This window comes from Hibiscus syriacus, unplaced genomic scaffold (assembly GCF_006381635.1).
Source record: "Hibiscus syriacus cultivar Baekdansim isolate YM2019G1 unplaced genomic scaffold, ASM638163v2 tig00110236_pilon, whole genome shotgun sequence".
Lineage (NCBI taxonomy): Eukaryota > Viridiplantae > Streptophyta > Magnoliopsida > Malvales > Malvaceae > Hibiscus > Hibiscus syriacus.
Genome location: NW_024062640.1, coordinates 1,397,796 through 1,423,952, shown reverse-complemented (window position 1 = coordinate 1,423,952; position 26,157 = coordinate 1,397,796). Strand labels below are relative to the sequence as shown.

The 26,157-nt window shown below is 32.0% G+C and overlaps 1 protein-coding gene and 1 long non-coding RNA gene across 2 annotated transcripts; one reads left to right on the top strand and one right to left on the bottom strand.

Annotated features, from left to right (window-relative positions):
- The first annotated feature begins 5,708 nt into the window (after positions 1-5,708).
- LOC120114626 lies at positions 5,709-24,878 on the top strand. The gene is made up of 3 exons (XR_005515412.1): positions 5,709-5,724; positions 8,641-8,643; positions 24,769-24,878. It is a non-coding gene; the product is annotated as an uncharacterized LOC120114626 (long non-coding RNA).
- Positions 23,999-24,771, bottom strand: LOC120114625 (bZIP transcription factor 44-like). Its single transcript, XM_039135472.1, has one exon. The coding sequence runs from the start codon at positions 24,650-24,652 to the stop codon at positions 24,191-24,193; it is 462 nt and encodes a 153-aa protein (XP_038991403.1). The 5' UTR covers positions 24,653-24,771; the 3' UTR covers positions 23,999-24,190.
- Positions 24,879-26,157: the final 1,279 nt, after the last annotated feature.

Here is a 26,157-nt window from a genome sequence, read left to right as displayed (position 1 = left end):
TGGAGAGTATCCACACTGTGTTCTACGTATCTATGTTAAGAAGATATCGTTCCGACCTTTCCCATATTCTGTCACTAGAGCAAGTTGAGTTAAGCCAAGATATGATGTATAAGGAGAAGCCAATAAGGATCCTAGTAAATGATGTGAAGGAATTGCGAAGCAAAAAGATACCATTAGTGAAAGTATTGTGGAGGAATCATAGTGTTGAAGAAGCCACTTTGGAAATTGAGGAAGATATGCAGCTTCAGTATTCGCATCTCTTCCACGCAGGTAAATTTCAAGGACAAATTTTCTTCTTAGGAGGGGAGAGTTGTAATACCCCAAATTTTAGGTTAGTAGTTCAGGTTGACCCAAGACCCGTTATTAGGTCCCAAAGGACTTTTTAAGACAGTTGGACCTAAATAAAGTTAGATTTGGGCTTGAATTGGGCCAAAGTATTAAAAGTTTGGAATAAGCTTATTAAAAAATTAAAAGGATGATGACCTAAAGTGTAATTTTCCCCTTTTCAAATCAAGGGATAAACCCCCTTATTTTATCTGGTAATAACATAAACCACTCCTATTTCACTCATCAAATACTCTTTCTCATTTCCTCTTATTTTCGTCTTCATCTTCTTATCCTTTTAAGTAAAGATTTAGAGGATTCAACATTTAGTTGAGTTTGCCTAAGGTAAGGAAATCATTCTCCAATTTGAAAGCTTAATTTCAAGCCCCATATGTTAAGTTTTATATTTTAAAACAAAAAATGGGTTTTATTGAGGGTTATGAAATTTAAGGATTTCTATTTATGTTTGGGGTATGATGAACTTTAAGAAGTGTTTTTAGACTCCCAATAGCCTCATAAATAAGTTAGTAATGTCATTTCTTTATGTGTTAGTGAAAGAAATTAGAGAAGGGTCTAAAGCAAGGGGACAAAAAAGTTGACCCTTGGGTGATCTTAGGGAGTTTTCTCAGCTAAATCATTAAGGTAACACTGTTCTAACCTTCCTATACCATTTGTAAGCCTTACCATGCATTTATGTAACTTGCATTAGCTTTGAAGGTTTAAGAATATATTCATAGAAAATCTCAAGTTTATGTGTTGTTAAGTAATATGATATTTTCTTATGACCATAAACAACTTAAATAAGATACTAACAATGTATGAGGAGCTTCATAGGGCCTTAGAATGAGTTAGGACGGTTTGAAACTGCCCAAATAGGACATTTTCAGGTGTCATTATCCATACTGGATGACTGAGTATTGATATTGTTCATAAGTGTGGTTAAAATCTAAAGAACATAAAGTAGAAATATCGATACTCATGCATAGAGTATCGATACTCTAGGCTTGTCTCGATACCTGAGGAAAAGGTCTCGATACCAAAATTATATAGTACCATTTTGGTACCAATACTCATGGGAGTACCGATACTACTTGTTTTCTCAAGCTCTATTTTAAGATGTTGGTATTGATACTTCAATAGGGGTATTGATACTTCAATAGGGGTATCGATACTACTGTGTCCATATTGATACTGATAAGACAATATCGATACTACTTCATGAGAAAAGATAAGAAACTTTGGGAATTTTAGAAATAGGGTTTAGGGACCCAAACCACTCTTTAATCCTTTAGTAAGACATCAAGTGAGAACAGTAAAAATAAGTTAAATTTCACCTAGAAACCCTATAACTTAGGGAATTATAAGACTTACCTTGTGTGACGTTCAAGAAATCAGACGGATACCCAAATCACTCTAGAATAAGAAACATTTGTATGCTAAGATATGGCCAACCTTAAGATTATGTACTAGGTATATATTTTTCTAATTGGGCGTAGTTTCCCTAAGGCTTGGAGGAACAATTTAGCGGGTGATGCAATCCGATGTGAGCTTCCGACGCACGTAAATGTCGACCTCACCCTGACCTCTCGAGGATCTGAGGTAGACTAAGGACCATAAGTTCTTATAAACTTAAATTATGGTTTTTACCCCGAAGCTATCCCGTTTTAGACGAGCTAGTGTGTTTTTCGAGATGCACGTAAATTCCTCCGACCGCACCGCTTCGCTTATCTCATGTTTGATATGTACTTTTGCATGTTCATGACTTTGCATTCCGACATGTTCGTGTAATGAATGCATGTAGTATTGTATAGTTATATTCGTGGCACTGAGCTTGTGAGCTCAACGTATGGAATGTGTTTCCTTGTGCAAGTTAGTAGAGGATCATTGAGGGAGCCTATTGCATTCGACCATTCCAGACCGAACGATTTGTAGAGTATGTCTTGAGTATTTGTAGAGGGCATGTATTCTATATGGACCTTGTATATTCGAGTCATAACTTTATTTGATTTTAAACTCTATGGTTGTATTGTATGTGAAGACACTAAATTTTTATCCCGTTTTATTATTTTTATTATTATAATAATAATAATAATAATTTATTAATATTATTATATTTACAGGCCAAAAATAAAAAAACAACCCAACCCAATTACAAATCCCAGAGGCCCAACAGTAAGAAACCCTAAACCCAACAAGGGTTTCATCACCTCAACAGCCAGCCGCCTCAATCTCAACCGTTGGATCTGGTAAGATCCAACGATCTAGAAGCCTCCAGAGGAAACCCTAGAGTATCATCAGCCTAGGGCCACGTCGCCGCTTCCCTTGCTGCCACTACCCCCGCCGCCTCAGGAAGCTACTACCATCGCTTCAACAGAACGCTCCAGAAGATCCAGCTGCCCCTCTACGCTACAACTCTATGGTGAGCCACCACCATAGTCTGGTGACTCACCAAAGAGCCCCTTTTTGACTGGTTCGAGGCCATCACCATGGTGGCTATAAAGCCACCAAACCTGCAAAAGAGAAAGAGAAGAGAGCACCCGAGAGATACCGAACAGACAACAACTACAGAGAGCAAAAAAAAAACCCGCAACAGAAACATAAACCAAAAGAAGAGAAGCACTTACCAAGAGGAGCGCGACCATCGGAACCTCCATGCACAACAAAAAATAACCGAAATACTGAGATTATTTCTGTAGATCTAGGTAATTACAAAGCTTTTTAGAGAAAAAGGACAACGGATTCATCTTTAGGACGTTCTGATCTTTATTTTGGAGGATTTTGAAATTTTTCGACCACCGATAGCGATGACCGGCAGTGGTTACCGACGCTGGAGCACGGCTGCCGGCCGGTGGTCTCTCTCTCAGTTTTAGAGAGAGGCGAGAGAGTTAAAAAAAACTCTCTCAGTTTAGAGAGAGAAGAAGAAAGAACAAATGAGAAAATGGCCCTTAGGGCCGGCTATAGAAGGGTTTAAATACCCTCACCAAAATGACGTAGTTTTGGTGAGGGCCTTTGTGTAATTTCACGCACGGTTAAACTATTTCCGTAGCCACTGTAACTTTAAAAACTTGTAATTTAATCATTATAGTATGTTTTTATTTATTATAATTTGGTTTTCCCGTTTTAATTTATACTAATTTAGTCCTTTATAGTAAATATATATATATTAGGCAAATATCCGATTTAGCCCTCATAATTTTATTAATAAATATTTTAAACCCCGAATTGCATGTTTTAATTTGATGTGCTAATTTAATATAATTTTATTTTAGTCACCAAATTAATAAATGGGTAAAATAACATGTTTAATCCCCATAATTATAAATAAATAATTATGAATTAGGTATTTAATTTCATTAGTTTATAATTTAATCACTAATTTTTATAGTCCTCATTTTTTTACTATGAATTTTATATATGAATATAATTTAATTGCTTTAATTTCAATTATTTGTTGTTTAAAAACTTTCTCAAATTTGTTGTCAATTAGATATTCATGATTAATTTGCCTTTAATGTTTCATTCTCCTTAATTACTTGTAATCTTAATATTTATGTCTTTGACTTTATTTTTCTTTTCATTTATTTATAATTGGTATCTTAAATTTACTTTCCCTTCCATCGCTTTTAATTATAATAGACATTAATACTATTTGACTTTATTATATTACTATTTATTAAAATATAAATTTCATTTAGTATTTATTCTATTCATTTACAAAGATTGCTTATATATGGTATTTAATTAACGTTAAAGTGTGTTTATATTATATTTTTAATTTTATTTATTCATTATTTATTTGTAATATTATTTTATTATTACTTTTAATACTTTAATTATTATTTAATTATTGTTTTTAGTCTTATATATATATATATGTATATATATTTGTTTAAATAATAATAATTTATTTTTAATATCAAAGAAAAGGGCAATCTTAAAGCAACTAGATGTCCTGTTCTGGTATTTTAAATAAATAAATATCTTACTTATCAAGACCAAAAAACACATATTGTTTTATTTTATAAAGGAAAATTATTATTTTTAATATTTATTTAAATATTAAAAAATGGCAGTCTTAAAGCAACTGGATGTCCATTTTTTGATATTTCTAAATAAATATTTTACTTTTATCAATTATATATATGTTAATCTATTTTTAAGTTTTTATTATTTTTAGATAAATATTTTATTAATATTTATTTATTTTAATATTAAGAAAAGAGCTGTCTTAAAGCACCTAGAAGCCATTTTCTGATATTTCTAAGTAAACGAATATCTTATTTAAAAATATAGATAATAATAAATTTGAAATCACAAAATTATGAATTAAATCTTTGAATTTTTAAATTTCCAATAATAGAGACAATTTATAATTAATGAGTGCCAATTTTGGGCATTGTGGGGGGTGCTAATCCTTCCCCAAATGTAACCGACCACAAATCCCTTGTTATTAATAAAAAGAATGAATTTTTGGTTATAAACGCATATCAGTTTATCTTTTAACTGATGTTTTCTTGAAAACTCTTTTAAAAGATGATTTTTTAGGTATTCGACCTACCTAACCCCAAAAGGCCGATGGCGACTCCTAAATTTTTTAATAAACCATTTATTTTCACGCCAAGTAAATAATTTCGTGCCCGGGCAAAAACCGGTTACGACAGCTTGGCGACTCCACTGGGGTCTGGTCAAACTTTAAAACCAATTATTAATTGTCTCTATTAATTAGAAAATTAAAAATTCATATATTTAATTTATAATTCTTTCTTTTCAAAATTTTTATATATACTTTTTATTTTCATAATATTTATATGTACATTATTTTTTTTTATATATTTTTATTTTTATTTTCAAGTATTAAATTTCATTATTTATTTGTTTGTCAAAGGTTTGAACATTTCTCCTCACACACATCACTTGCATTGCATAACATAAGCTTTATAATCAAGCTTGTCCCTTTTAAGTGGGAGTGAAAGCGACGTCTTCGTGAGAATTTATTCTACGTGTCAGACCTAGCAAGTAGCTTTCGGGATTCATATGCTCTATGTCTTCGTGAGAATTTATTCTCCGCGTCAGGCATAGAGAAGTGTATCCCCTCGAATTGAACTCGATCCGCTTTAGTCTGTGATGGACTAGGATTAAGGGTTAGCAGCCCAAGGGGGCACTAACAAAGACAATTCAGGTACATTTACTCTTAGAACTAAAACTCTGCATATAGTAAACCCTAGAAACTCTTCCGAACTGAAGCCATGACGAAATGTTGTCCAAAATAGGTGTACACAAAGGAGAAATGAACTCTAGCTTTTAATTTAGTTCATTATTTCCTGAATAAATGACTGTGAACTAGAAATCATGCGGTTAGGTTAATTTTTCCAAACAAAGCATGGAACTAGAAAGCATGAGGTTAGGATTTATACTTTGATAGATAGGATTTTTTTCTTTCCATTAATTGGTACTAACCAATTTATTTTTCCTTTCTCATTTTTATTTTTCATACATTTTATTTTGCTCTAACTTGTTTATATTGATTTCTTTTGTTTGCATTGCATGATCATGGCATAATCAAAAGGTGTTAACTTGAAAGACTGTTCATTAAATTGGAAAGAAATTGTAAATGGACAAAAAGTTTCATGATCAAACAAAATATGATGCGGCCAAGGAAAGACATCCTGAGGAAACTCCGAGGATGGAAGCGAGCAATGCACATAGAGATCCTGTTATATTAATACCAAAAGTACTCCACAAAGATCATGCCAGATTGATACCAAAAGCATTCTATGGTAAGAGTATCAGTCAGGGCATTCAGAGTAGAGGAGGTTTTTATGAAGCTCAAGCATGTTATTTGAAGGACTTGAATGACCAAAACAAGAAATTGAGCACAGAAGTGGAAACCATGCTTGAAGATTTCCAAAAGATCAGTCAAGTTTTTCAAAATACTGGCATAGGAAACACCCCAGGAGAGTGGATAACAGGGGTCACCAAGCTGAAAAAGAACTGCAACATATACGAAGATCTTGTCCAAGAACTTCTTGAACACAAAGGTTCTCTTACCAGGGAAAATAAGCAACTCCAAGAACTGATACAGAAGATGAAAGAGAATGTCATGGAAGAAGCTACAGTCCAGACAAGCAATATGACCCATAAGCTGATAGACCAACCTGACTTTATGAGGAATTGAAGCAGACTGATAATTCAACTGTTGAGCATGAATGGAAACTAACTTGGCTTTAGAGAAGTTAGGAGGGAAAGTTATCCCCTATATGTAAAGTTTTGTTGAAGTTATGACTGAAAGTTTTCCCCTGCATGTAAAAGTTTTGCTTGATGCATGGAAACTTTTGTATTCAATGAAATCTGTTCTAAGATGATCACTCTTGAGTAACACCTTTTCATACATGCATTTGCATTTTGCATCTGTATATTTTTATGTTTGTATTTACATTTACATTTTTAAACTTACATCATGCATTAAAACATATTTAATTAAATAATAATGTTTATTTATTTTCAATATCAAAGAAAATGGCAGTCTTAATATAACTGGATGTCCTATTCTGGTATTTTAAATAATTTACATTTACATTTTTACATTTGCATTTAGCATCTTTGCATTTTTCTGTCATAATACATTAAAACATTCATTCATTAAAATAAAGATTTCAACCGAAGTGATCTTGGTTTTTCCTTGTAGCAAGAACGTTTAGCACGACACAAGAAAAATGTCTAAAGAAACTGATGATAGGCTATCCAAATTAGAGATAGAGAAAAAAGAGATACATGAAGAATTGAGGAGCAAGTTGGCACAAATCGAAGCTAATTCTCATATCGATCTACTGAACAATATGAAAGAAATGATTGAGAAGCATTTGACTGCTGGGAAGAGTCTTGTTGAAAACTCCACAAATCCTCTGGTATTACACTTGTTCACATTCTTGAGCACACCTCTGTACGTCAGGAAATCCAATCACCAGTTCACTTCACTGTTAAGAACCAACAATATCAGGCTGGAGTTTCGTTCCCCACTGACTGTCTTACTGCTTCTGGATTAAAGCCAAATGAATTTTGTACTACTTCTAGAGAGACGGTTGAGTCATTTTATGAGTTTGACGCCAAAGAACTAAACTTGGTCCCCGACTTAGTTCTCCCACCAAATTTTAAAATTCCAGATTTTGAGAAGTATAATGGGGCCACATGCCCTGAATATCATATCACTATGTACTGTCGTCGTATGACTGGCTATGTAGAGAATGAAAAATTGTTGATCCACTGTTTCCAAGACAGTTTATCTCGGTCTGCATCCAAATGGTATAATCAGCTAAAACGTACTCAAATATTTTCTTGGAGAGACTTAGCTCAAGCCTTTTTGGGTTAATACAAGCACATGGCTGATATGGTCCTGATCGAACAATGTTGCAAAACATGAATATGAAGTGCAATGAAAGTTTTCGACAGTATTCACAACGATGGAGTGGCGTCGCTTTTCAAGTGCATCCACCATTGACTGAAAGGGAGTTCACTATTTTGTTCATCAGTATATTAAAATTTCCCTATATTAATCACATGATAGGGGCTGCCACTAATAATTTCTTTGACATCGTCATGATTGGAGAAATTATCAAAATAACTATCAAGAATGGCAAGATAAGCGGATCTGACGATACTGAGGTCGAGAAAGAAGTCGATGTTAATATAATGAGGTCTTATTCAGTTAAACATAGTGCCAAACCTTATAAAGTGGTCAAGAAGAAAACGAATGTGCAGGGTTTTCAATTTCCTCCCTTCCATTGTTCGAGTGAAAAACTGCATTCAAAAATGCTCTCAGCCAGATTAACTACTCCACGACTTGTTCCACCACAATGGCCTCCAAATAAGAATTAGACCTATAAGGAGGTTCCTTGGATAAATCAGACTGGAATTCCAAATTGTTCAGCTAAGGTTCCTGGTAACCTTGAGGGAAATTTCCAAGATCCTTTAGAGCAAGCAATTCAAAAATATAAGGTAAAAGAAGGGGTTAAGGTTCAATGTTCAGAAATCGTTGCTTCAATAGAGACTAATGTGACCAAATCCTGCGAAGAATATCGGGCGCAAGAAAATCAAAAGACTCCCATGGAAATAATTTGAGATTGGCCCATAGGTCTAAGAAAGAATGGAGCAGATATAACCCAGAAGACACATCAGATACCTATATCATATTTTCCGAAAACCAGTAAAGTAAGGGGCAACTTAAGGAGTCTGGTTAATACTACCCCAGTTATAGCTGAAATGAGCTTCCAGAAACCCCTCGATCACAGGAGAGCATTTATTCGTTCAGAACGATCAAAGAAAGTGATAATCTCTCGAGCGAGAAAAAACTCTGAAGGTGTTTCAAGAATCTATCTCAGATCTGTACCCTCATTTGGTTAAAGGTCAATACATTACACCAAGATTGGTGAAAATATCACCAAATCCTTATGCCCATTGCTATGATCAAAATAGCTTCTGTAATTTTCACTTGGGAGTATCTGGGCATTCAACAGGGAATTGCTAGCCATTGTTAAAAGAAATAGAGATGCTCGTTGACAAGGGAGTCTTGACACAATAAATAATCAAGAAATGGGGGACAAATAAGGATGAGAATCCTAGGCCAAGTACACGCCCAACATTCAAGGAGTAATGATGCATAATAAATAAACAAGTGGAAGTTGTTATCTACTATTGTAGTACTTTTCTATTTTCAGCATCCTGTTTAAACTTGTTTTTTGTTCCTTTCTCTGCCTTTTGTGCAACAAATAAATTTGTGGTTCTTATTAAGGTTATGAGCATTGAGTCAATTTTGCAATCTTGCAGTTCTTTGAATATCAAATGAATTAAAAAGCTCTTCAAGATTAGAGTTATAATCATTGACAAAATATCAGGATTAAAAACCAGAAAAACAAGGACCATTGACCTTACCTCAGAAGAAATACACCCAAACACTATCCTATTACAAATATGAGATAGCCTACTCCTATTGAAAGAAATTACAAAAAGGCTTGGTATTTATATATATAGGAGCGTACAACATGGGGCATCGTTGATGTATTACATTACAAAACCGATTAGAATATTTTTCTATTGATGACATTCGATGATGAACATAATTTTTACAAATAGGTAAATCTAGTTTAAGTCAGTTGATTGAAAATTGAACTCTAACAAAGAGATTTTTTGAATTCCACCAAAACACCTAGACTATAACAGGTTCTTCTTAACAAGCTTAAGAAATTGGATTTGGATACCCATGTTATATTATTATATACAATAAAGCTTAAGTTGTCCCCCTAAAGCAATTGGTTAATAGCCCCGGCTTTATGGATAATATTCAGCTAGTTTATTATGCTTGAGTTATCCCTCTAGAGCAATTGGTTAATAGCCCCGGCTTTATGGATAATATTAAGCTAACCTATTATATGCAATAAAATTGTCCCTCTAGAGCAATTGATTAATCGCCCCGGCTTTATGGATAAGTTTCAATTAACCTGATAAAGGTTATTATATTATTATATACAATAAAGCTGAATTCAGCTAGCCAAAATGGCAAATATGTTAACAAATGGACTAAGGGAGTTACGAAACACCTGTTATAGTCAACTTCACACAAGAACTCATAAATTTCATTTTTAGACCGATATTTTCTCACTACTTTGATTAGATGAGTCTAAATGAAAGATTCCAGAGAATTGAAATGGAAAGACTCTAGAAGGTCTAGTAATTGGCAATCCTAGTTGCGTCATTTTGTATGTATCCAGTTAAAATACCAAGTCCCCAAAGTGAGGCATGTGACAAAGTTCTCAAAGAGCGATAGATGAGTGACATCTTAAATAGATGTAACCATAGAAAATAGGAAAGCCATCCTGAAACCAAACCAAATCTTGATACTTGTCAAAAAACTATAATTCTCAAACATTAAAGAATTGTTGATTCTTTTGATATTCTTTGAATTCATGCTTATGATTTGATTTTATTGTGAACCTGTGATAGGCAACATTTTACAAAATTCTTTCATTCTTCGATAAAGAAAGAAGGAAAAATATTTTCAAACAGGACAGTCTCAAATAAGGAAGGTCCTTGAAGCAAGTTGTTGTTTATTTTACCTCTATTGTAGAAGTCAATGTAGCAGTCATTGCAAGAAAATGCACCAACAGAAATCCTCTAGTTCACCCCGATGATGTTTATTTCTTCCAGTAAGGTTGTTACAATGGATGCCACCGACAACCAGGTCGAATCCGCCAAATCTACTCATCAATTTCTCTAACCGATCACCATTTAATTCTTGCGCATATGTTTTTAAAGGTATGCCAAGACAGGTAGAAGGCAACCTCTACACCACTGATCCAAGAGAAAAGAGACAGGACATTGATACCACCATGGAGCATGTCTCTATACAGATCCTCATGTATGGTTTTTAGGAAATCTAGAAGCATTTCCTCCTCATCAGGTTCAAATGGGCAACTTTATTTCTCCCAACCCATACCAAATTCCATATTCTCCTCATCAAGAACATACTTCTGGACATTCAAAGGAAGGTTACCAGTTTGTTGTCAATGGAAAAGCATCATGTATGGTGCATGGAGGAAGAAGAATAAGAGGAAATCTATTCTTAATTGGCAGATTATGAATGTAGCCCTTTTCCGTGTAGCAGTACAAAAATACTTTGAATCTACAAAGTCTGACTCTACATCGTATAAGTACCGTGACATTTTCGTCCAAACACTAACTAGAGCAAGCGCCACATTCTCATAATAGAAATAATGAGGCCCAATAGCATCTTCTGGGAGTGTTCTTTGAGTTATCTGATATGGTATGGTAGGAACCCTAAAACCAATCATTGGATTTGGAAAATGAAATGCATGGTCATCTTTATTAAGAAACTTCTTTTACAAGCTTCCTCTGCTTCTTCCTTTTCCAAAAAATCATAGCCCGAGTTTCGCATTTTCTTGTAATTGGGGTCATTATATAAAGGCTTCCTACCTTCTACTGGAAGAAATGCGTCAGCAACTTTAGCCATTTGAGCAAGACATATAAAATCTGCAAACTCTGCAATTGATGAATCCAGACCACATCTCTTCATGACTATTGAGGCCTCAGCCTCTGAGTATCCCATTTTTGTCAAGTATAACAATTTATTCTCCTCATCAGAATCAGAATTCAGGATTTCCTCGGTATCAGAAGAACTATAAATATCTATGAAATCATCTTGAAAGATTGCTTCATAATCAGATGAGTAGTTATCAGAATTAACATGTTGTATGGGTGCAGACTTTTCAAGAGCCTTCACTAAAAACAAGGTTCATCGTGTCAACCTGAAATGAATTACCAAGCGATTTACACCATTCTGTACAATTAGATCCCTCCAGATCCAAAGAATGGGCACCTCATTCAGAAGAGGCACATATCTTAATGATTGATTACTTCTTAAGTTTGTGACAACATAAAGAGAATTCCTCAAATTACTTGATAACAATGATGTTTTGTAATACCAGAATGAGAGCATTCAAGATTAACAGATTTCGGCCACGGATAGAGCCACGAGTACCCGTAATGGGGCATTAGCAAAATTGGACCTCGTGAGGATCATGATATTGAAATCAAACAAACATTGAGAGTAGACCTTACAGTTTAGAAGGTCAGGGGCATTGTGAAGGCCGAATTCAGACAGATCCATACGGGACATCTTGAAAGCCTATTTCAATCAGAAATAGAATGGTGTGGCATTTTGAAGGCTCATAGTAATATGATTATTTGGGCATTCTTGGAGGCTCATCTCAGCAAGAAGTAAGGTTGAGCTCACTTTTAACATCTGTATCAGCAAATGTTGGGGCACTTTAAAGGTTACTTCAGAAAGATACATGTGGGGCATTTTGAAAGCTCACGTCAACAATCAGCAAATGCTGGGGCATGCTGAAATTCCCTTTCAATCAGAATGAAGAATTTGGACGCATTTTGAACGTTTGTATCAGCAAATATTGGGGCATACTGAAGACCCACATCATTATGTGTTAAAGATCATTGCTTTAAGCAAAAAATTCCAATGAGATAGAAAGATATGAAGAATGAAAATGGTGAAACAGTGACAGTCGAGCTGACTATACATAATTGCTTCGTTCATTAGGCAGTTACATTATGATCATGTTGTTGAACAAATATCTACTCAGCAAGTATGGTTTCAAATACCCAATCTTCTTAAACCATGTGTCACATGACAGCGTGTTCTTTGTTAAGCCACATCACGGTTGCATGGATAAAGATGGTCCCCAGGCAGAATACTCGATCCAGGGTTCAGTTCCTCAAAATCTCGGCTTTGAATTTTATATTATTATATGTGTTGATGATGATTGAAAATATTTCTTTGAGATTCTTGGCAATTAGTTTCAATCGTGCTGTTGAAACTACAAAATCGTTTTTCACATCAGTTTTGCCTACTTGAGGACATTGAAGAGGGAGGCTTGACTTATGTATATTACCCTTATTCCCATTGTTACTGTGGTTTTCATTGCCAGCCAGGGTGAACTGAGTTTTCATCTATTTTGGTTTTATCATGTGCGTTTCATCCCCAGCGGAAAGAATTCCATGGATATCGTTCTATACATGGCTCCTATAGCCGATGTGTTTCTGCGTCCTACAACACTCATTATGGAAGAAAACGTGATCGATATCACACTTTCCCTTTCTTAAAGATGATATCAAGATCAGTTAATGTCTCTTATTCAATTCGAAACTAGCATATTTTGTGAATTTGACCAAGTTTTGGTCATGAGACACGCCAACATCTCACTTGTATTCCTACTAATCTTTGTTCTCAAGTGGTCTTGTGACATCATACAAAAGTTCTGAACAACTATGAAAGAGTTTCCCTGACCAAACATCTGAGAAGAAACCACATGAGATGATGAATGTGTTGTCAAATATTTTACGAGCATTGGAGCAGAAGCCACAAGAAATAATGAATGTGTTGTCAAAATGTTTCACGAACTAGTTATTCTAGTGTTGAACCAATGTTGCAATCATATGGTATTTCCATTTGTAGATCCAAGATGAATTCTTTCTTCTTCAACACCAAGCTTTGAAGTGAGATATAATGAATATTTCTTTTCACAGAAGGGAAGCGGAAATTTTAACAATAAGAAACTAGTAGAGCCAAATGAGGTTGAACGATAGGTTGTTGTTAAGCATCTCGACATGATATGGTCTGAGTTTCCTTGTTCGAGATCCAATTAGATGTGGAGACATGAAATGAATTAGGATAAATCTTCCTTATGATCTGTTTCGAGAGTCAAATCAGAACAGACTCTACTCTCCTAATTAATCCCTGCTGAGTCAGACATATCTACGTCTAAATTCTTCAAAGATGATAGATTCTCTTTTCAAAGAAGAAAGATTTATTGGATTTCTACACAAGTCTAAGAAAACAAAGTCGGGGTTATACAAGACAAAATGGAGCATCAAGGTCATAATTCTGACTACAACAAGAGTTCCACAAATGAAACATTTCTTTTGAGACTTAAATAAAGCAAAGAAGACACCAAGATACAAGTTGATCAAATGGTTCTTCAGAAATGCAAACTTGATAGCATAAGTTGCTACACTGATATCCAAGGGTAACCCTGGAAATAAATGATGAAGTGGAGGAAAACCGAGTTCACCACTTTGAAGTCAAATGAAGATTGCATCAACATTCATGACATTTACAAAATATGAACATTTTCATTCATTTTATCCATGTTGAATATTTGACAGGAATTTCAAAGATTTTAGCAAAGATTCAAATCCATCACTCAATGGATCAACATGCCAGGTAGAGTTCATAATGAGAAGAACTCATCTGAAGAAGGAAAAAGAAGTTCATAATGAGAAGAACTTGTTCAACCTTTTGCTTTAATTCATCACCAGATGGATTAACATTGCCAGAGAAAGTTCATAATGAGAAGAACTTATCTGAAGAATGAAGAAGAAGTTCATAATGAGAAGAACTTGTTCAACCTTTTGTTTGAATTCATCATTTGATGGATCAACATTACCAGGTAGAGTTCATAATGAGAAGAACTCATCTGAAGAAGGAAGAATAAATTCATAATGAGAAGAATTTGTTCAACTTTTTGTTTGAATTCATCACTCGATGGATCAACTTTTCCAGAGAAGAGTTCATAATGAGAAGAACTTATCTGAAGAAGAAGAAGAAGTTCATAATAAGAAGAATTTGTTCAACCTTTGTTTGACTCTATCACAGAAGGAGATAGATCAACATCAACATTTCCAGAAGTGTTCATAATGAGAAGAACTCATCTGAAGAAGGAGAAGAAATTCATAATGAGAAGAATTTGTTCAACATTGCCTTAATTTTTATCACATATGAAGTTGAATAAATGACACCTCTTTCAAGGATCAGCATTTCCAGAAGAAGTTCATAATTAGAAGAACTTGTTCAAACTTTTTGCTAGATTACATCACAAAAGGAGATGAATTGACATCCCCAGTGGAAGAGTTCATAATGAGAAGAACTTGTTCAACATTGCCATCTTAATTAAGAGAAGTCAACAGAATAAAAATTTATTGTCTTTTCATCTTTGCCCTATTCTTGTTAACACAAGAATAGGCAAAGAGGGGCAGCTGAAGACACTAAATTTTTATCCCGTTTTATTATTTTTATTATAATAATAATAATAATTATTATTATTTATTAATATTATTATATTTACAGGCCAAAAATAAAAAAACAACCCAACCCAATTACAAATCCTGGAGGCCCAACAGCAGAAAACCCTAAACCCAACAAGGGTCTCATCACCTCAACAGCCAGCCGCCTCAATCTCAACCATTGGATCTGGTAAGATCTAACGATCCAGAAGCCTCTAGAGGAAACCCTAGGGTATCATCACCCTAGGGCCACGTCGCCGCTTCCCTTGCTGCCACCACCCCGTCGCCTCAGGAAGCTGCTGCCACCGCTTCAACAGAACGCTCCAGAAGATCCAACTGCCCCTCCACGGTACAACTCTATGGTGAGTCACCACCATAGTCTGGTGACTCACCAAAGAGCCCCTTTTGGACTGGTTCGAGGCCATCACCATGGTGGTTATAAAGCTACCAAACCTGCAAAAGAGAAAGAGAAGAGAGCACCCGAGAGATACCGAACGGACAGCAACTACAGAGAGCAAAAAAAAAAATAACCCACAACAGAAACATAAACCAAAAGAAGAGAAGCACTTACCAAGAGTAGCGCGGCCATCGAAACCTCCATGCACAACAAAAAATAACCGAAATACCGAGAGTATTTCTGTAGATCTAGGTAATTACAAAGCTTTTTAGAGAAAAAGGACATCGGATTCGTCTTTAGGACATTCTGATCTTTATTTTGGGGGATTTTGAAATTTTTCGATCACCAACAACGGTGGCCGGTCGTGGTTACCGACGCCTCTTTATCAGTTTTAGAGAGAGGCGAGAGAGTTAAAAAAAAACTCTCTCAGTTTAGAGAGAGAAGAAGAAAGAATAAATGAGAAAATGGCCCTTAGGGCCGGCTATAGTAGGGTTTAAATACCCTCACCAAAACGACGTAGTTTTGGTGAGGGCTTTTGTGTAATTTTACGCACGACTAAATTATTTCCGCAGCCACTGTAACTTTAAAAACTTGCAATTTGATCATTATAATATGTTTTTATTTATTATAATTTGGTTTTCCCATTTTAATTTATACTAATTTAGTCCTTTATAGTAAATATATATATGTTAGGCAAATATCCGATTTAGCCCTCATAATTTTATTAATAAATATTATAAACCCCGAATTGCATGTTTTAATTTGATGTGCTAATTTAATATAATTTTATTTTAGTCACCAAATTAATAAATGGGTAAAATAACATGTTTAATCCCCGTAATTATAAATAAATAATTATGAATTAGGTATTTAATTTCATTAGTTTATAATTTAATCACTAATTTTTATAGTCCTCATTTTTTACTATGAATTTTATATATGAATATAATTTAATTGCTTTAATTTCAATTATTTGTTGTTTAAAAACTTTCTCAAATTTGTTGTCAATTAGATATTCATGATTAATTTGCCTTTAATGTTTCATTCTCCTTAATTACTTGTAATCTTAATGTTTATGTCTTTGACTTTATTTTTCTTTTCATTTTTTTATAATTGGTATCTTAAATTTACTTTCCCTTCCATACCTTTTAATTATAATAGACATTAATACTATTTGACTTTATTATATTACTATTTATTAAAATATAAATTTCTTTTAGTATTTATTCTATTCATTTACAAAGATTGCTTATATATGATATTTTATTAACGTTAAAGTGTGTTTATATTATAGTTTTAATTTTATTTATTCATTATTTATTTATAATATTATTTTATTATTACTTTTAATACTTTAATTATTATTTTATTATTATTTTTAGTCTTATATATATATATGTATATATATATATATGTATGTATATATATATATTTGTTTAAATAATAATAATTTATTTTTAATATCAAAGAAAAGGGCAATCTTAAAGCAACTAGATGTCCTGTTCTGGTATTTTAAATAAATAAATATCTTACTTATCAAAACCAAAAAACACATATTGTTTTATTTTATAAAGGAAAATTATTATTTTTAATATTTATTTAAATATTAAGAAATATCAGTCTTAAAGCAATTGGATGTCCATTTTCTGATATTTCTAAATAAATATTTTACTTTTATCAATTATATATATGTTAATCTATTTTTAATTTTTTATTATTTTTAGATAAATGTTTTATTAATATTTATTTATTTTAATATTAAGAAAAGAGCTATCTTAAAGCACCTAGAAACCCTTTTCTAATATTTCTAAGTAAACGAATATCTTATTTAAAAATATAGATACTAATAAATTTGAAATCACAAAATTATGAATTAAATCTTTGAATTTTTAAATTTCCAATAATAGAGACAATTTATAATTAATGAGTGCCAATTTTGGGCATTGTGGGGTGATAATCCTTCCCCAAATGTAACCGACCACGAATCCCTTATTATTAATAAAAAGAATGAATTTTTGGTTATAAACTCAGACCAGTTTATCTTTTAACTGATGTTTTCTTGAAAACTCTTTTAAAAGATGATTTTTTTTAGGTATTCGACCTACCTAACCCAAAAGGCCGATAGCGACTCCCAAATTTTTTAAAAAACCATTTATTTTCACGCCAAGTAAATAATTTCGTGCCCGGACAAAAACCGGTTACGACAATATGTATTTTGGAGACTCCCATATTTTGTGAACTTTATTTTTGGTTTCACATATGAAATTATGGATGATTTTGATGATCATAAACTGTTTTAAAAATAAGTTTTTGGGTTGACCATTTCGGTGGTTCCAGGTGGCATTGTAATCCATGGATCTTCGGGTAGGACTGAATTAGGGTGCTACAATAATGATAATTGATGGATATGTGTCCTATGAACCCTCCTAATCGTAATTGACTAGGAAAACTCGATATTCGACTTTAACCATACCTCCTAATCGCAATGAAAAGGCAACCAAAGTGTGAAGATATCCTGCACGAAGAATTTGAAAGAACTTAATGGTAAAGAATGCTTCGAACGAACAAGGCAATCAACACTTGCAAAAACGAACTATTGTTGTATTATTAATCAAAGAAATTTGATTTACAATGGTGAATGGAGCCTCCTTTATATAGGGTAAGGAGTCTCATTAATATAAGTAACTACTGAATAAAATAATAATAAACTAAAGATAATGTTTTAACTCTATCTTAATTCCTAATAACATAATTAATCTAATCCTAAAAGATAATGCATCATCCTATATTAAATTATATTACAAATAATCAATAAAAAAAATAAAAATTCGTAATAATTACAAAAAATCGTATTAATCCCGTATAAGAATTTCTGTATGCATTGTCTTCACTAAAATAAGTGTATTTTGAGTTCCAAATACTGGATTGATGTAATTCAAGAACCGTGGGGAAGCTAAGAGATAGACGGCCATATCTTCAGGAGACATGTTGACCAAATAACACCTGGATCCCATTCAAAAAGTCGTCGCAAGTCTGCTGCTATTCTGATCTTTTTTTCCAAGGCTTGGTCGTGTAGATCAATTGGAAGTGTTAGTCCATCTTCCTTTGGATGTGAGCCTTGTGTTGCATGTGTTAGGTTTGAACTTCTCTTGATACAATCTGATTCTTGTGAAGCAGTCAACCTTTTGGATAAACCTGATGCTGCTTCTAATGACCTTCCTCTTGTATGACCTTCCAAGTCAGGGCAATATCATCGCTGATTCCTTAGCCAAGGGAGCTGTCAAATTGAACACAAACACTGCCATTTTGGTGGAAGTCCCCCACGATCTTTTGTAGCTTTTAAATAATGATAGTTTAAGCATGAACTTGATGTAATACTTCATGTTTAGTCTTATTTCTCTTTCATTAAAAAATTAAATTAAATTAAAGTTTAGCTATTAAAACAAAACGAAAGTGATAATTTAGGTAAAAAGCATGTAATTTACCTTTCTAATATTTGCTTAATAAGAATAATTTAATTAATGATGTGTTTCGGTGTGTCTCTTTAATGATGTGTTGCAGTGTACGTCGTGCTTTGTAGAATTTTTTCTATGGTATAATTTCACAAGATAATTTGCATGCGTTTTTTTAGGAACCCTATGAATAAAACTTATTTATAGAATGGTTCCTCATAAAAAAAAAACCCACCAAAAACACCTTCAAATGACCTCAATATGTGAACGTGGCATCAATGTGGAAATGTCCAATGAACACCACGACCAATTTTGCTTGCAATTTACATTCACGTACCATCAACCAATCATCATCCACTAAACGGTAATGGCTCAACAGTATTATTAAGTGGTTAGTCAACATTCTCCCGTTAAAAGTCGACATAATGAATGAATTATGACGATATTTAAAAAAAAAATTGAATTACATATTTCCTGTATCACAATATATAATATCTCAATATAATGCTTATTTCAATTCCAAATTTTAATGTCATTTTTCAAAATAATCAAACAAATGTGTACACAAATAAAATATAAGAAAAATCAAGTTTAATAGATTTCATTATAATTGTTCTTACAACAGAAAATTTATAAGGTGGGAACGAGTCCCATATGATTACATGATCTTTACATTTGTGTGATGACATGTCTTTAATTAAATGATCAACTAACATCTACTCAATGTTAATATACATAATAATCATTTTCTTTTCTTTAATGCGTTTACTTATGGCTAAATACTTAGTGTAAAAAGGAAATTTTTGATCTCAGGACGAGGAGGACTAAAAAATAATTAAACCATTATTTAAGTTGGTGAGACTTCTATAGTAAGAGTAGAGGTGTGTAATGAGTTGAACACCTCGTGAGTAGTTCAAACTCAACTCGGTCAAAATTTGATAAAAGCTTGACTCGAGTTGACTCGACTCGAACTCTAGACCTTAACGAGCTGAGTTGAGCAATGTCCAACTCGACTCGATAAGTTAGCGATCAACTCGTTAAATTTTTTATAATTTTTTACTAGTTATATTAAAAACTCATTTCATTAAAAATTACTAATTTACTAAAAATGAATAATTTATTAATTTTCTAATAAATAATTAATTATTATTATTTTACTACACTAAAAAATAAGCCCTAATTATTATTTTAATATATTTATGGATTGTTATTCTGGAGTTTAGACTTTCAATTTGTTTCATACACTCTTTTGATAATCTTTTGATTAAATGTATCAATTTATGTTTATATTAAGCTCTATATAGTATTAGTAGATTTTACCCATAGTTAAAAAACAAGATAAAATTTTTTGTGAGTTTAATGAGTAAAGAGACGAGCACGAGTCGAGCAAAATTTTAACGAGATTAATAAGCAACGAGTCGAATCAAGCAACAAAAATTCTTAACGAACACGCGTTGAGTATTATCCAACTCACGATCGACTCACTCGATAAGCAGCCCTAAGCAAGAGAGAATGAGAAAGTGTTGGAGAGCAAGAAAAAGAGATTTAAATATTGTCGTACATTGAGATAGTGTATCTTTAACCCTAAAATTCATCTTGAAAGTTATAAATGTGATGCTTTATGTTAAATATTTGCATGTTGGATATTTTTTTTAACTTGTAAACTATTTCTATAACACATCAAAGTCTTCGTAATGACTCATGTTGTTAAGTGGAACCATGGTCACTCGTATAGTTTATTTTTTTTTTCTATCTTATTTTGAGCCCAATTCTTTTTAAAATCAAAATCAAACCTAACCTTGGCCCACTAATCTTAATTAAGGTTGTTATTTGATTCATCTTAATTCAGGTCAACGTACAAATATTTACTTTTTCTTTAAATATGAACCTTATTAAAAAATGAAAATTATTTAAAATTACAATAAGAGTTTAAAACTATCATCGTAAATTAATATATAATTTGGACATTTTTCTATAACATAGAAACTAGTCACTTTAGATTATACAAGGACCACACAAAGAAAAGGTTAAAAACCATCCAAAAGACTCAAACGAAAAATAGATATGAATAAATATGACTACATCAGTAAATGAGCCATAAAAGTGTATTAAGTTGTTGAAATACCACCGAGAATTGCAAATCAGATCCAAGCGTCATGAGAAACTATCTACGAACGTAAAATTGCTTATCCAAATTCAATCTAAGGGTTCATAGTAGGAAAGATCTACAGGATCACAAATAAAAGCTATCTTGATCAGTTGTGACGTCGTCAAATCCAATCATGAGATAACATAAAATAAAAAGAACGGTCAAACGATAAAAAAGACAAAAAATGTTTCACAAAAGCAGAGAAAAACGTGCTATGAAGTAATTTTATTCTTATTAAAAAAAGAGAGAATCAACAGTCGTAACCAACATCTAAACCGATGCCACCATCGATTAAATAAAATCAAAGAAAAAAAGTTAATCTGAGCTATAAAAATGACATAACCTTAAAGGGAAAAAAAAGAGAGAGTCTAGAGTTCAAATATTGACTTTAAAATGTGAGTTGTTATTCAATTCACACATTATGATGCAATTTTATTTTAGGGGTTTCACCACACCTGTATCTGGGCCTGATCAGGAGTAGACCCGTATTTGGGCCTAGGCAGGAGGGTACCTGTCCAAGGCCTCCAATCAAAGGTTAAAATTAATTTTCCTTTTCCCTATCGAGAGATTAAATCAAAAAATTAAAACTATTTTTCTTCTTTTCGTTTTAAATTACAACAAATTATGCTTAGACTTACTTTTTTTAAGCTAGTAATTCTCTTTTGATATTTTCTTATATTAGAATTTGAATGCAGTTGTCAACTAAGCTACAAAGGTTAAAAGTCACTCAACTAAGTTAAATATATTTTATTAATTTATGATTGTGTTTTAATTTTATTTATATATATATATATATTCTGAATTTTTAAATATATTCTGAATTTTTTGTTATGTTTATACTTTGTGGTTGTCAATTATATTTTTTTATTGTTTTCTTTTGTTAGTTATGAAATGTAAGTGAGAGTGTATTACTTCGTCGATTAATTTATCTAAAAGTGATGTAAAATTCAACGAAGATGACTCAGATGCTATTATTCTATATTTTTGCTTCATTTTTAGTACTGCGAAAATATGCTTCCGGTAATGAAAAAAAATCATACAATCACAAAAGGAAACTTTATGTATACTCTTAAATTTTATTATTTATTATTTGTTATTGGAGACCATATTTTTAAATTCGTCCCGGATGACCAAAATCTCATAAACGGATATTGTTCCACACCATTATATGATATACTCACTGTATATTTCTTTGTGCCAATATGTTATTACAAAATTTTAAAATAAAATATTTTAGATTTATTTTTTTTATAATATATTATTAATTTATTGTTTTTGTATAGAATAATATATCATTAATATTTCAAATATTATTTATTTAAAATATTTAAATATTCTTCATAAAATATTTATTTGAATGATTGATGCATAATTTTTTGATGCAGAAAACGAAAGTTCCAATTTTTCTAAATTCTACAAATTTAAAATAGTAAAGCTATGCAAAATTATATATATATATATATATATATATATATATATATATATATATATCAAATGATCCCCGATTCAGACTAATATTAAAAGTTTTAAAATGATCCCTTGATTATATGGTGTTGTTTTATTGAGTCTCTCGACAAGTTACAAAGTTATCCCCGACTATTCATATTTTTCAAAATGTTCTTTTTTCGTTAAAAAATTGATGAGAGTCGAGTTAGACGTTAACTTGCTGACTGAGATATGATAAAATTTGATCATAGAATCTCAAGCAACTATCATATTCTAGTTAGTATGTAAACATCCAGATCAAACGACCATTGATTTTCTAACAAAAAAAAGTTTGGAATATATGACTAGTAATCATTTTATAACTTTTAATAGTCGAAGGACTTAACAAAAGAATTGTTGAGAAAATCATTTTGTAATTCTTAATAGTCATAGAAATCAACAAAGTATTGTCCTATTGTCGGTGGACTATTTGTATATTTTACCCTATATATTATAGATAATAACACGTGTTTTTGGTTTAAACATTGTACACTGAACCTTTAGCAAAACTACAAGTGTTTCCATATGGTGGCAGAAGAATAAACAAACACGATATTTTATTAAATTTTTTTATTAGTTTATAGATCTTTAATTTGGTTAATATCATTTTTATTAATTTTAAATTGTGAGATTTAATATTTTCTTTTAACAAAATAAATTTATTTTGTCTTTTAGATATTATTTGTTAATTTTTTTTAAAAAATATATAAATATTTCTAAAAAAACCTTTTCAAATATATGAAAAAATAATTAGTAATTCATATAATACATTTGAAGTTATTTTATTATTTTTAAAATATAAAATATTTATTTTATATTATGCAGTAATTAAAATTAAATAAAAATAAAATTTTATTCAAATAATCATCATTTTTAAATTTATGGACTATAAAGGTTTTAAACATTATGATTCGGATTAATTTTCAGTTAATCGATTTTTGTTGTTTAGTCCTATAAATTGTGTTGATTTGATCTTTTCCCTTCTTCTTGATAATATCTTTTACTAATTAGTTCCTTGCTTTCATGATATCATAATTAATGGTATCGTGCTCTTGATAATGTTTAGTGGATCCCAAAATTGATTGGAGATGTCAGATTTCTAAATCCTGTAGAAATTAATTTTAAAATAATGAATAAAAACCATGAGAATGAAACCTTGTTTTTATAACACTTTTTTTAAAATTGTTAAACGTAATACAATAATCTTTTTAACTCATTAATTGGTTTTAGTGGTCTAGACGAGTGTTGTTCCTTACAGAAATTTGATATTTGAGCAATTAAGTCTGTAAGTGTATTATCTATAACTAGAAAATATTATAAACAAATATTACCTTATACTCATCTATATTATTAAAAAAATTAATGTTGACGTGGGCAAGATTTCACGATTTTGCTTTTTGGGTATAAAATGGATTTGCTGAAGAAGCAACAATGGTGCCTTTTTTCTGGCATTAGCAATTATTTGCCATTTTTCTTCTCAAAGAGAGAGGTGTACGAAGAACAAAATATATCATTGTTTCAGGGAAGAAGAAGACAACAAACAAGTGAAGTAGATTAATTAATACATAATAAAGGGAGACCACATACATGCATAATACTTGATACCACATTTTTTAATCACCCAGCTGCTAATCCTTTACATCATCTTCCCTAATATGCTACTAATTTCAATAATAATACAAAAGAAAGAGAATACAAAAACAACCCATACCAGCAAAGTTTCACCATTTCTTTTTTCTAGTATTCAAACATCATATCTGCAGATGCCATGATGGGTTGGTTCAGATGAGGGATATCAAAAGCGTTGGTGGTAAACCTTTCATCACTCGTTTCAAATCCCTCTGTTTCATACACCCCATTGTTGAGATAATGGAGGATCTCGTTGAGAGATTCGAGTCTTTGACTCAGTTCCATCATCTGAGCCCTTAGGACCGAGTTCTCAGCCTCCATGTTCAGGTAGTGTTGGGTGGTGAAGGTGATGCTAGAGAGGATCTGGCTATTATCCTTGGCTAATTGACTCACTTGAGCCATTAAATCGTCTAAGTGCTTCTGTTTCCTCATCCTTGACCTCCTTGCTGATTCCCGGTTGGACTCCATTCTCTTTCTTTTTCTTTGATCCATCAACTGGTGCAAGACTTCTTCAGATCCCGATGGCACCATGGAACCTGCGGAATTCGAGTTTCCACTAGACGAAGCCATAAATTATATATATCTTTACACCAAAATCACGGCTGAGAAGTTGGGAAAAAAAGGAGATACTAAATATTATATATGATAGCAGCAGTAATATATGAAAGAGAAGGATTTAGAGAGAGATTATTTATGAAAACACATAGAACCAGTAGAGGAAAACAACAGAGAAAGATTGAACGAGATGGGTCCTGCGTCTGAGGGAGGAATTTATCATAAACCCCGAACGGAGTATTTCACTCACAACTGGAGACATGAATCTCGAACATCAAGATTTCACAGCATATGAACAAATCTAAGAGGATAAACCCAAACCAGCAGAGCTTGGGCTCTACAAAAGCCGAAGAATAAGAGGAAGAAGAAGAGGCCTGGATTTCTACGAGGGGGGGAAGAGAAGAAAACTGGAAGAGATTTTTTGAGAGAAATGACGAGGGAATTTATAGAAGAAAAATAAACACAAAAAGCATTGGAATCTCCTTCATGAGGGTCGATTAGGCATGTGGGGTGGAGACCAATTTCCCACATACGTCCAATTCCAGCTGCTCGCCATTACTCTCACCATACAAATTATTTAATCATTACAAAATATATATATATATATATATATTCTCAAATGTTGCTTGTACTGTACTTTACTATTAATAAGGAGCATTTCACCCTTTTGTTTTAAGTTTCATAATTGAAATTTTAAAAATTAAATTATCTTATTTTTAATTTTAAAAAAAAATAATTTAATAATTTAAAATATTCATATTTTAATAAGTTCTGACTAAAAATGTAATATTAATGATTATAAAAATTTTGTTTCAAAACCTATTAAATCATTTTAGTGATTAAAGAATATGTTATTGTTTCTAGAAATTTCAAGGTCCACTAATTATGTAGGTAGAGTATATATAATCAATGATTAAGAGAAATTATGAACGTACACTACTTATAATCAATTCACACAACTAAAAAATAATTTTTTTTTGATTTTTTAGTTGACTAGTTGTGTAATTATTCAATTACTTACGATATTAAATCCCATAAAATTTTAAGAGTTAATATTGTATATTTACTTCATGTACTATTTTTAAATTATACATATTTTTAGTTACAACTAATTGATTTATTATATTGTCCCTGTAACAACCCGATTTTCAAAATAATATTTAATTGAAATTGGAGGGTTTAATTGTGAAAATTGGCGAAAATTGGGACTAAATTGAAAGATTTTAAAACTGGGAGCTTGTTTTAGAGTTAAAGAAAATTTAAGGACCAAGCCCTGAATTTATCCTTGGAGTGTCGGCAGACATTTGTTATTTATGCGTAATTTCTGTTTTGAAAAACATAAATCAATTTCACAAATTCTTCCTCAAGCACACAACTTCCAAACTCGATCCCGACGCCGTCCGAATTCCAATCGTTTTGAAACCACCGTTGTGTTAATCATCGAGCGAGGAACAAACTCTTCAAATTAATTGAAGCGAAACGCGGCCAAACGTCGGGAATTTACAGTCAAAGTAGCGACA

What these genes read in the sequence shown, in the direction of transcription:
- LOC120114625 (XM_039135472.1), bottom strand. Translation starts at nt 24,652, where the DNA reads ATGGCTTCGTCTAGTGGAAACTCGAATTCCGCAGGTTCCATGGTGCCA.